This window comes from Xyrauchen texanus, chromosome 25 (assembly GCF_025860055.1).
Source record: "Xyrauchen texanus isolate HMW12.3.18 chromosome 25, RBS_HiC_50CHRs, whole genome shotgun sequence".
Taxonomy (NCBI): domain Eukaryota; kingdom Metazoa; phylum Chordata; class Actinopteri; order Cypriniformes; family Catostomidae; genus Xyrauchen; species Xyrauchen texanus.
In genome coordinates, this window is record NC_068300.1 from 23,247,080 (window position 1) to 23,260,000 (window position 12,921).

A 12,921-nucleotide genomic window follows, 5' to 3' on the forward strand; every position below is an offset into this window, starting at 1 on the left:
TTTTATTCAGTACAGATGCTCCTGAAATACATGGATTTTTATTTTCAATACAGTGTATAACGTGTTAATTTAGTACAATTAATTCACAAATACTTGAATTCATAGTTTGTGTAGTACTTAAGACATCTTCACAAAGATAATATTCTAATTTATTTTAAGGACATGAATATTTATGTTGGAATTTGTAATTGGATTTTGAGTTGACTCAAGTACAGTAATGATGAATGTTTATAGATTAGATTTTACAAGTAACATTAGTACAACAATCAGAAAAAATAAAATAAAATGTCTATGACTGCACGTAGTTTGCATGCAGATGGCCAATTACGTCCACAATTCTAAGGAACCTGAACTGATCATAGCATATATTATTTATATTCAGCATCTTGCCAATCTAAATGGCCAGAGAACAGTTTAAGACAAGTTTTAAGAATACTTTCAAGACTGCAGCACTTACTGAGGTAGCTTCCTCCAGCTCCCTGTGTTTCTTCTCAAAATCATCATCATCCACCTTGTCTTTCTCAAACTCCATCTGACAGCGGTTCAGCAGCAGCTTCCGAAAATTCACAGTGTTGTTGGGCTTATCCATCATGGGCACTTTTAACTACAAAAAAAGCATCAATCTCTGATTTTGTGATGTGGAATATGTCTGCAATATATTCTAAGTTAAACATATGGAAATAAAATAGTTTTATTCATACTCATAGACTTTCTTTCTTCCATAGAACACAAAATGAGACGCTAGGCAGCCTGTTACCCTCAATCACCATACACTTTAAATGCACTTTATTCCATACAATTAAAGTGAAGGTGACTGAGGCTAACATTCAGCCAAACATCTCCTTTTGTGTTATACAAAAGAAAGGTTCGGAACAACATGATAGTGAGTGAATGATGGCAGAATTTTTATTGAGCAAACTACCCTTTAAAGGTATGACTGACTCACCGTGGCCAGACAGCTGCACATGTTGCCATAGGCAACTGAGAAGCCGGGTTCATCGATGGCTTTCTCAAAGACCAGGTCTATGACACCCTTGAGTCGTTCTTCTGTGTCAATGGTAAGGTCAGTCACCTGCTTCATCAGCTGGTTGAACATCTGTGGCGTCAATTTGTTGAGGATACTACGCACTTTTCGGAAAAGCTCCTGCATGAAACATCAATGAACAGATTACTGAATGCCCTTCGAGGCAAGATTTTCTCAGTTTTACAGGAATGGTGTAATATAACCATTAACCTCAACCATAAGTGCACATCTGGTTACCACAACATTCTTTTTGTTAATTGCAAAATAAGTTTTTTTTAAAATGAGGGCATAGTGTGAGTGACCTGAGTTTTCAGGGACTCTGAATCTTCAGTGACGCTGTCCCGCTTCAAGCCAGGCTTCCAGGCATTTTCTGCTGTCTTGAGCTGCACGTCAACATTCACAGAAACGTTTGTAATAATCTTGCGTGCAGGTGGTCGTCGCATGCTTACATTCAGCAGCTGAGGGAACAAGCATAATCATGTAATACTGGGGATGTGTAATGAGCATTTCTTAGAAATATTACTTCTAAGTCTAAACATGCAGGATAAATGAACTGAAATAGCTTATATTTCTGGGTACAGATTAAGATGTGTATTAAAATGTAATTAAGGATTTCCAAAAGGTGGATCCACAGAACATAGTTATTTAGTTACTGTAGTAGTTAAGGCAACCTTTATATAAAAATTGTCCATACTAGTTTTTTTTATGAGTGTTTAAAAAAATAAAATAAAAGGAGAGAAACTAACCGGTGATCCTCTGCCCCCTGGAATCTGTCGGCCAAAATCGGCAAACGCTGGTGTGAAGTCTGGGCCTCTGGAGGTCACACGTGGGTCTACTGGCCGCATGGTCAGCTTATTTTGGTTAATCTGTTCAAGCAGGCAGTCAAGTGAGACAGCTACATATTATAACTTTTTTAAAGAACAACGTAATACTTTGTACAAGACTGGTAATACGTTTTACATGGATAAAAAGAGGGTCATAATTACATTACAATATCCTTTTATTCCCATTGTACTCAATTTAATAGTGCAGTACAAATTAATTCTAGCAAAAGAGGAATTTCAAAGGGAATTTATTAATGACTTTAATCAAACTGCTTTAAAACCCCTGATATACACAACCTGTCAAAAGTCTGGGCACAGTTGTCTCAATTTATGTTTCTCATTATCTTAAAGTTGAAGTGCGTGGGGGATGGGTAACTCAGTGGTAAAAGACGCTGGCTACCGCCCCTGGAGTTCACTAGTTTGTGAGTTAGAATCCAGGGCGTGCTGAGTGACTCCAGCCAGGTCTACTAAGCAACCAAATTGGCCTGGTTGCTAGGGAGTGTAGAGTCACATGGGGTAACCTCCTTGTGGTCGCTATAATGTGGTTCATTCTCGGTGGGGCACGTGGTGAGTTGAGTGTGGATGCCGCGGTGGATGGCGTGAAGCCTCCACATGTGCTAATGATGCACCCATCGCTATGGAATAGGGTAAATCTGGACTCATCAGACCACAAGACCTATTTCCTTTGCTCAACAGTCCAATCTTTTATGCTCCCTAACAAATTGAAGTTGTTTATTCTGATTAGCTTCACTAACAAGTGGCTTTCTTGTGGCCACACCGCTGTTTAGTCCCAAACCTGTAAGTTCTCGTCTCATTGTGCGTGTGGAAATGCTTACTTTCACTATTAAACACAGTCGTGAATTCTACGGTTTACTTATCTTCGATCACGATCATTCAAGACAACATTCCTTTCGTGAAACTGATGGTTCACCACTATCCTTCCAGGTTTTAATAATGTGTTGGACAGTTCTTAACCTAATTCTAGCGATTTCAGAAATCTCCCTAGTTGTTGTCTTTGCTTGATGCAGGCCAATAATTTCCCCCTTCTGAAGTAACAGTAACATCAACATTTTGGAGTGCATTTTGCTCGCTTCAAAAGCGGAATGATACAGCGCTACACGGGGCAATTATCAACACGGCTCAATCATGGATAAAGGAACACGAGGTCAGAGAAGGTGAGGTAATACGTGGACTGGTCTCAACCATACAGACTATTTTAAATGCGCTTCTAAACCAGTGCGATTGGCGGCAGGGTTCGTGAAACCCATTTGAATGAGGTACAGAATTGTCTGTTGCAAAAATAGTGTCTTGGTGATGAAACTAGTTTAAAACAAACAGCCCCCTCATTCTAAATGGCACTGACAAAGAAAATAGGAGAAAACATAAATTAGAAGGCTTTTCAATTCTTTTATCACAACGCTTAACAAAACTTTACCATGTATTTATTGTAGTAACACTAACTGTACAGTATTAACTATGGTAGAAAACTTTCTAAAAGTATTTAGACTGGTGTTTTTTTTCCATTACAAAAATGCCATAGTTCTACTGCAGCTTGCGTCTGACTGAGGAGAGGAAGAAAACACAGCTCACAGTCCAGATGCACTCTAAACTTTCACAGCTTCAGGTGATGTAGATCGCGAAGTATGAAAATACAAATTAAGAAAATAGAGAAGCACTCTTATTGTGGAATAAGCGGAGCCCTCATGTGTGCTTGATGCAGCTAAATTATAATGTAATGGCTCGTGACTTATTGAATCATAATATATGTCACTGTGCATTTCTTATCGTGAAGAAAATTGGCAATACACAGCTTTGTTAATACGTTTAAAAAAAAATTTTGAGTTAAAGATGGATTGAAGTGAACAGAAAGGTGAGAGAGGGAAGTCTTCACCCCATTACACACAGCAACAAAGTTTTTAATTTGTTATTGTTTTGGCTTGTTTCCCAATATAAATATCTAAAACTCTTTTAAAACAATGTACATTAACTTTAGCAGCTATACTGCAGTAGAAAACATTTGGTGTAAATGTTTTCCACAGATGTTACTGTTGCTAATATCTTAATTTGTATCTGCATTCCAATCCAATGTGCATTTTAATGCACATAACATGTCATATTATTGGCATGGGTGCTACCAAAGCAGGTGCTGGTGCCACATTTTCAAAGGGCCCTTTGAGGACACAGATAAACCTTGATGTGGCCTAGGCTGAAATTGTGTTTGACACCCATTTAATCTATTCTTTGACCAACATTTGCTAATACGGGTCAGCGCGTTGCAGGCTTGTGGACGCGCACACTACAGCACCGCTGCTGAAAAAAATCCAATGGGAAACACTGACTATAGATACAGCAGCTTTGATTTTATTAAAGATTTTTGTCAGCCCATAATTCCGTTATTTCATAGTTTTTATGACTTTATTATTATTTTACACTTTTAGAATAATAGTAATCTAGAAAGAGTAGTTGTGTCAACACTTTTGACTGGTAGTGTTTATTATCAAAATGTAACAGTGGCTCACCTTATCTAAAACAACATCAGAAATGGGAGGAAGCCCCTCGGGTTTCTGCACACATGCAGGCATGAACTGGAAGCCCAACAGGAAGTTTCTATCATACAGCCTCTTTCCATTATTATCTGCCAGTTCTGCAGAAAAGGAGAAACACCATCAGGGTAAAAACATGCCAGAAATATATGAGGGAAATTAGTGAACATTGCACAGAGAGAGAGAGAGAGAGAGAGAGATAGATAGAAAGAGAAAGAGAGAGAGAGAGAGAGAGAGAAAGGCCTTACCTGCCGCTGCTTTGATCACTGGCTCTTTCACTACAGACGGGTGGATACTGTCGCTGCTCTCGGTTTCGGAGGCATGATCCGCCCCGTTTCTCAGAGTCTCTGCTTCCTGCTCTCCGTTCTCCTCGAGCACTGCTCCAACTAATGGCATCCTCTCCACCTCCACAGGAGGAGGACTAGGGCTCTCCGCAGCAGGCTCCCAAGCAGGTCGATCCATGTCCTCCTACAAAACACAAACACGTTTATTAGCAATGTCATTTGAAACATACCATAGACTTCTATTGTATATTATATAAGGCCTTGTTTAGTCTAAACCAAAATCTTTTTTTGGGGGCATTTTTAGTCAAAATTGTCTTCTAGTCCATGTCTATTAGTAAGTGTACTCATAAAAGTTACAAAAAAACTGACATGAGATTTACAACATATTGTCATTCTCGGGAAATAAGCAAAAAATTCTGTTGAACAATTTGACTGTCTAATCAAATGCACTCCAGAATAATGTCCCTCCCCCTAATAACACCCCATAATGCCACAAACAAGCAAGTAGCAAATCATTGTTCATAGCTGTGACATAACTAAAGCCAATTTCATGGGGGCTTTAAAAAACAGTATTTGCTTTATTTATTAATTGATTTTCCAATGGCTGTCCCCAAACTATAGTGAAGTATGAAGACAACCAGCCACTTTAAGCCTCCCTCAAACTAATTAGAATATAAACAACAGGGTTTGCCAAATTGCAATGAAATTCCTGAGACACATCAACGCCACAAAGCTGCAGGTATAAGTAGCATAAACAGGGTTGCACATGCTGACAAGAAAGAAAATATTACAATGTTATTTTACCTCTTTGTCTGGACACTGATCTAGACCTACAGGCATGTCCTCTTTTGGCTTCTTCCAGGTCTTTGGTGCACTAGATGTAGCTGTAGCAACCCACCAAAGTAAAGGCTTTTGTTATTATATTGGCCATCACAATATGATGACAATTTTCCAATCATCTTAGCCTGTGTATTCTCTACACTCACCTTGTTTTGAGCTTTTTCTGGACTGCAAGAAGGGCTCATCACACTTGTCTGCCAAGGCCTCGGTCTCCATCCCTGGTTCTTTGAGCTCTGACCCTATAGAGGATCTCTTGACTGGGCCTGACCCTGCAGAAACCTGATATGGGTGTGTCAGGCCTGGAGGTGGAGCAAGTGTGGCAGAGATAGCAGCAGTTGTTATAGAGGTTGTCCGAGGAAGGGATGAGACGTCAGGAGACCCAGCACTGTCTTCAACAGGAGGCGAGGGACTATCAGCCTTTACCTCTGTAGACTCTGCCTCCAGTGTGGTCGTGATGGGGCTGCACTCCGTGCTGGCTGTCTGGGACTGGATAACGCTGGGAGTAGCCAGCAACGGAGCGACTTCCCTGGGTTGGGATTCTAAGTCCCCACTTAAGGGAGCAGCATCGGTGTCCGCCAGCCCATTGACTGCCTTTTCAGGCCGGGCTGGGGATGTGGACAGGCTCTGAGGTGAGGGTTGTTCTGAGGAGGATTTCTCTGGTTCTGGTGTGATAGCTTTAGAAGGGCTGGGCTCAGCTGAGGGGCATGAGGGTTCAGCTGATTCCACTGTTGAGGCAGGCATGAAAGGAGTGGGGGCTGTAGCTACACTTGAGGCCAATTCTGGGCCTGTGGAGGGAAGCTCAGTTTTCTGTGGGGGAGAGGGTGTTTGGACTGGGCTGCTGGGATCTCTTCTTTCCAAAGCAGCCTCTGGCTTCCGCAGTCCAGGAGATGCAGACCTTTGCGAAGCGAACTCTACTTTTGCCTTGTCATCTGGACCCATCAATTAAAAAGGAAATGTGTCAGAGGTATACAAATTCATCATTAGGAATCAATCATGTTTTATCATATCAGAGATTCCGGAAGTAGAATCAGTTGTGTTTAACTTTCTGCTTGTTAATGATCTTGCTGACCACATTTAAAATAAGTTAAAGCTTAATGTATATCATTTCTACGAAAACTGCATTACCAAATGGAATTGCAAAAATAAAAACACCCAAATAAACCATAGGTCTTCCATTGGTTGACAAAAAGTTAGTCCCACCCCAAACTTCTGTCAATTGTTAAGACAATATTGCTGGTCGGGCTGCTCGGCAGACACCAGTGATTAAACTTTAAAGAACTTAACCTATGAATGGCTGACTTATAGCTGTCTCTGCTGGTATTTAGCAGATATAGAAGAAAGTATTTTAACATAAAATCATTACACACATCCGCTTTAAGGAAATTCATACATTAGATAATGCTACAAAGCCCTGAATAACAGAGATTATTCTTTTAAACTGTAGGTGAAGATATGGCTAAGAGGCCTGACCTGCTTTCAAGTCGACTTGTGCAGGAAGTAGCTGTGTGGTGTCCACATTAAACATGATGCGGCCGTGATCTGCTACCTGGCTGTTTAGCTGCAGGGATTTGAGGTAGAAAATGTGAGGATAATGAGGGTGTGGACATAAAAACTAGCAACAAAGAGACACAAGGCACACACATATTTGCAGCACACAACAGAAACACAGGCAAGGTGAAATAGTGAAAGAGAGGGGAGAAATGAAGGAAACATGGGGAGGAAAGTGGGAAAAGAGAGCAGAGGAGAGACGAACACTGTTAATGTTTAGGGAGAGACGAGAGTGAAGTGTCAAAACACAGTGAATGCTCCATCCAAAGGAACAATGGGTCTCATTCACTAACTGTGTGTACATGTGCAAAACATGTGTGTGTGAATTTATTTTTAATATCTCAAAGAGATGATGAAAAAATCAGAACAAATCTAGAACAGTATTCATTACTTTCACACTGAAATTTCATGACACAACTTGACACAACTGTCAAACACATATTGTACTACACATAACATATAAGATTCACATAAGCTACACATTAGTTTTTTCTAAGGCACTTATTGAGTCTAAATAAATGCACAACTTAAGTAATTTCAGTAGTACACCCAAATGACAATTGTCATATTAATTATACGTTAATGTGTTGTACTTGCTATAGCTTTCTTTCATTTTGTTTCTTGAAATCAAGTTAAACGTAAATCAAGTTAATCACTAAAAATCACCTTAAGTGAGAAATTGCTTGTATTTTATGTATGTGTACACGCATAAGAATACTGATAATTCACCAAAATCAAAGTGAAATGGTATTTATTTGTTTTTCCAAAACCCTGCCCTTCACACAGAGAAATTTGGAAATGGCTGTAATCAGAGATGGAGAAACAGGGTTCACAATGTCACAGGTAATAATAAAAGGAAAGAAAATGTTAAATATGATGTCAACTTGAACATTTACATTGACCCTGAGCAGATACTATGACATTAGTTGTCAAAAGCACTGTTAGTAAAAAAGGGTTCTTACACAACAAACTGACAAATGTCAAATTGAAGCTCTCAGCTTCCTGCAGCCCATTTATGGGCTACCCTATGAATGTGCAGAATGATGTGAATTGATTGGACGTGCTTTCTGCCCATCATCCTCTGCTTGGCTAAACAAACAATCTGGCTGCAGCTGGCATCCAATCTGACAGTTTAAGAATACGTTTGCAAATAGTGACAAATGGCTGTGCAGGTGAAGCTGTGTGGAATGCTCTTATAAAGAGGTGGTTAGGGTGTGTTTATGCTAATTATCAAGTGAGGGCACATGCTCGCTCATGTAAATCCGGCAGAAATTGTGCATGAGAACCTTTCTACAGACAGGAGAACACTAATTTGCAATAATTTGTGAATGAGACCGTGTTTTATATTACACTGGCACAGTGAGGGTGGAAGCTTATCTACTAGAGAGTGTAGATGAGGAGTAACTGTAAAGGGAACAACAAAGGGAAGGGATCAGGATGACATGAACTATCATGATGCAAAACTACAACAGACGTAACTGAATAGACAAGACTGACATGTTTTTAAAGTAATCTACATGCTAAAATAAACACGACACTTTTTTTTTTAATCTACATTTTCCAACAGAAACATATTTTTAGATTCTCTAAGATGACATTCAGAATTCAATGAAAGCATGTAAAATCAATGGCTTGTGAGTAAAAGCTTGAAATCAAATTGTTAGTCAATAAACCATTCAGCAAAGGCTTTGACACACACACAAGCTGTGGCTTTAGATAAGAAAATAAACTCATGATTATAAATGAATAAAAAAATAACTGTAAGCTCAAACTGCCTGTGTGATAGCTGCAACTTTCACAACTATTAGGCCAATCAATAAGCAGGCCACTTTTAAAAAGGTTTTTCCAAAAAATACTTGCCATGTTTACATTTTCTAAAGAAAAGTGAGTGGTGCTTGCCTGTGCAAAACAAAAAGATGCCAGGGTGTTGTTATGTGGCTATAAGGTGTTCTGTGTGGCTGCTAGGTAGGTTACTTTGAGGCACAAGTCAAAAGAACCCATCCTCCAAGTTTTTATGGTATTTTGGTCCCTAGATATGGCTCAGGAGAACCGTAAATATCTAAAGGATTTTTAAATTGGCTTTTAATAATATTAAATATTCTCTTTAGAATTAATAAAGCCAGAAGCAGAGGAACAAGTGCACACCTTAGAAAGGGGTTGATATCAAGCTAAATTTATATGGCTACAAAACCATATGATATTTTATATACCTTTGATCTTTGAGACTGGCTTCCTTACCTGTGGAGGAGTAGGAGTAGAGGATGGCCGCCCAACCGGTGGGGTTGGGTTGCGACTCCCGCCCACTCCTGACAATATCTCGTCTGTGACATCCTTGCCACCTTGGTTGGGGTCTCGGATGCGGATCTTAGAGGACATAAGCAAACACCAAATTAACTGATAAATCACCAGAATCTATGAGAACTCTTTTGCAAAAATCTACCTACAAGTTTGTGTACACTCACTGTTTTCTTTTCCCTTTTAGTAGGTTGGGGTTGTTGTGGCACTATAATGGATGGAGACGGTGTGTACACTGTCTGCCCAGGATAGAAGGAAGGCCCAGCTGCTTACACACCACACGAGAAGTTGTTTCATATTATTAGGTCATGCTCATATTAAACAACATGAAAGCACTAAAATATATTCACAAAAAATGTTTTTGGCACAAAAACATATTTACAGACAACATTTTCGCAATTCTCCCAAAAAAATGCTTTTTTTTTTTGTCTAGCGAAATTTGAAATTCTAACAATTTTTTTTAAATTGTCCTGGTTGAGTTACTGTACTTCAGGAGTAACTCAAACATGCATTGTATACGAGGCAACCAAAGAACTTCCAGGTCCTGGACGCTTCTTTTTAAGAACAGAGGGCAGTTTCACCACCCAGGACAAACTTGTACACATCTACAACAAAAGGCCACAAACAGTCAATGAGTACATTTACATGCACGTTCTTACACCTATTATGCTTAATAAGCTGAAAACCTGTGCGCATAAAGGCCATAAACGGCTTATGAATAACCCGATCGACACTGGTAGATTTTTGCCCATTATGCCGATTTTGCCGACAGATGTTTTAAATAAGCTGATTTTAGAGAGTAATGCATGTAAACGGACGCATTGATGCTCGTGTTGGCAACATACTATATATTAAGAATAGTGCTGGCAGTCAATTAAAAGTTTTAATTTGTAATTGCGATTAATTACATAATTTTTTGTAGTTTATCACGATTAATCACAGATTTTGAAAGTGCTGAAATTTGACACTATATGTACTCATTTTCTTTTTAAAATGCATTTATTTCCATCTTAGGGAACAAAACAAAATGATATGTAACAATATAATGCTTACTTAACATTTTCCAAACAAAGCCTTTCGCAAAAAAATGCACTAAAATAGCACCATGAGTAACATTAAACGTTTCCCAAAGTGTAAGCAGGAGGTTGACTAATTGAAAGAAATAGTTTCCCCATATGTTGCATATTCATAGCAATGGGCATTAAATCTCTTAAACTTTCATCCTCCGCAATTTTAATCAGCCAGTAGAATGTGGCTATCTGCTTTGTTACAGCAATCGTAAAGCTGCGTTCATGATTCGTGTAAGAGTGTCAATGCCAGCGTCAAGCTTTAAAATAACCATGAAAAGTGCTTCCAGACAAAAAAGCCTCTTTCTGCATTTTGGTGATAGTTAAGACTTGACTTGCTTCTGTGGTAAATAAAATGCGCCTTACAAGTCCCGTCTGGGCTTGTTTTGTACATTAAATAGTGCTAAAAGCTCCTTTACCCACCATTTTATCACTGAAAGGAAAACCCTATCAGTGATTCTTTTATTTACTGATATAACCTCTATCATAGGAGAGTATTACAACAATACTGCCCATAGAATGTCAATGGGACTGCAGCATTATGCTATTTTATGCAAGCTTATAGGCTCATCTTGATAGAAGGGCTCTGGCGCTGTGCTTGTTTGTGAAGTGTAATGACTCTGAGTGGACACATTACAAAGGTTTTGCCCTTCACACAAGCGTTTACAGCATATTAACGGTAAATGCATTAATCGCGATTAAGAAAAATGAACACATTAAACTTTGTCAATTTATCTCATGCGTTAACATGTTAATTCTGACAGCTCTAATTAAGAACCAAGTGTATGTAAACTTAACAGGATAATTACATAGTGGAATAAACACTAACTTAGCACTTTATTAAGAACACCTGTACACCTACTTATTCATGCAATTATCTAATCAGACAATCGTGTGGCAGCAGTGAAGTACATAAAATCATGCAGATATGGGAGCTTCAGTTAATGTTCACATCAACCATCAAAATGGGGGAAAAATGTGATCTCAGTGATTTTGACCGTGGCATGATTGTTGGTGCCAGATGGGCTGGTTTGAGTTTTCTGTAACTCCAGATCCCCTGGGATTTTCACACACAACAGTCTCTAGAGTTAACTCAGAATGGTGCCAAAAACATCCAGTGGGTGGCAGTTCTGCAGATGGAAACGCCTTGTTGATTAGAGAGTTCAACAGAGAATGACCAAACTGGCTCGAGTTGACAGAGAGGCTACAGTAACTCAGATAACCACTCTGTACAATTGTAGTAAGCAGAATAGCATCTCAGAATGCACAACACGTCGAACCTTGAGGCATATGGGTAACTACAGCAAAAGACAATGTCAGGCACTTTATTAGGAACATAGTGTTCCTGTTACGATTGAAGAAGGGAAGACAAGAGGGCTGGATCCAGGTGCGGCTAGTGTTTTAATGCAACTATAAATGAATACAAATGACAGGTAGACACTGGAACAAAACAAACATCCACGATGGGAAACTGAAATCTAAACAAGAGTAAACATGAACACAAATGAGGCACAGGGTCAAAACACATACAGAAACAGGCATTACATCTACATATAACGATCGACAGTCACTAAACAAAGAACCAGGGTTTAAATACACAGACACAATGAAGACTGAACGAGACACCTGTGAGAACAATGATGAGTGCAGGCAGTGAGGGAGGCCGGGAATTGTGGGAATTGTAGTTTTTAGACAAGGACAGTGAAACACAGGGCGGACAACAAGGAAAACGTGACATGGAGCGTGATCAGTGACGAGTGAAATCAGAAAACACGGGATAGACAACACGGGATCGTAACAGTTCCTAATAAAGTGCTCGGTAAGTGTGTGTAATTTTCTTTTATGCCAAATAGCTTCCTCAAGACTTAATAAGTGCTTAATAAAAAACTAAATCTTTTTTTATAATGTCTCTTATTGTTTAAAAATAATAAACATCTTGCAGATTCTACAAGGTATGTAAAAATATAAGCAACACTCTCAACCTAGCCAGCGAATAAAAATGATCATCACAGTAAATATTTCAGATTGTAACATGTTTTAATTCTAAAAACTGTGAATTTGATGCATAAAACAAGTAAAAAGTGCATCTTTGCAAGTCAGCAGAGTACATGAGAAAGTCAACAGCACTCCACAGCTGTTTATTGACAGACAGAGTCGTAAACTCACCATAAGGTGCAGGGAAGTCCCCTGGACTGGGTCCAGCAAAGAAGGTACTGGGGACAGAGGGCTGAACTGGGTACTGTTGAGGAGGCCCCACATATGGAGGAGCACTGTGACGGTACTGTTGAAGCAAGCATGGCAATAATAAATTATAGAAGATTCAGCATTCGTGGAGAAAAAAAACATCTAAGGAATTCAACCATTCTGCCGTGCACAGCCAAAATGCAGTAACAGTTATGAACGCAGTTATAACCAAAATTCATCGAAAAAGTAGTTAATCCACATTTGCCTGGACAATAAAAAATTAACTTTGAATCAGTTTCAGTGTTAATGTAG

The 12,921-nt window shown here is 39.1% G+C and overlaps 1 protein-coding gene across 6 annotated transcripts in view; it reads right to left on the reverse strand.

Moving 5' to 3' along the window:
• Positions 1-12,921, reverse strand: part of LOC127618663 (eukaryotic translation initiation factor 4 gamma 3-like) — an 85,825-nt gene that overhangs the window by 19,377 nt on the left and 53,527 nt on the right. For all 6 annotated transcript variants that reach the window (XM_052091245.1, XM_052091244.1, XM_052091243.1 and 3 more), the window contains 12 exons: positions 12,592-12,706; positions 9,526-9,623; positions 9,302-9,427; positions 6,986-7,073; positions 5,662-6,444; positions 5,480-5,559; positions 4,640-4,859; positions 4,368-4,492; positions 1,771-1,890; positions 1,327-1,482; positions 947-1,144; positions 458-604 (listed from right to left, as the gene is read on the reverse strand). In XM_052091245.1, coding sequence (XP_051947205.1) covers positions 458-604; positions 947-1,144; positions 1,327-1,482; positions 1,771-1,890; positions 4,368-4,492; positions 4,640-4,859; positions 5,480-5,559; positions 5,662-6,444; positions 6,986-7,073; positions 9,302-9,427; positions 9,526-9,623; positions 12,592-12,706 — 2,256 coding nt within the window. The remainder of the gene's footprint in view (positions 1-457; positions 605-946; positions 1,145-1,326; positions 1,483-1,770; positions 1,891-4,367; positions 4,493-4,639; positions 4,860-5,479; positions 5,560-5,661; positions 6,445-6,985; positions 7,074-9,301; positions 9,428-9,525; positions 9,624-12,591; positions 12,707-12,921) is intronic.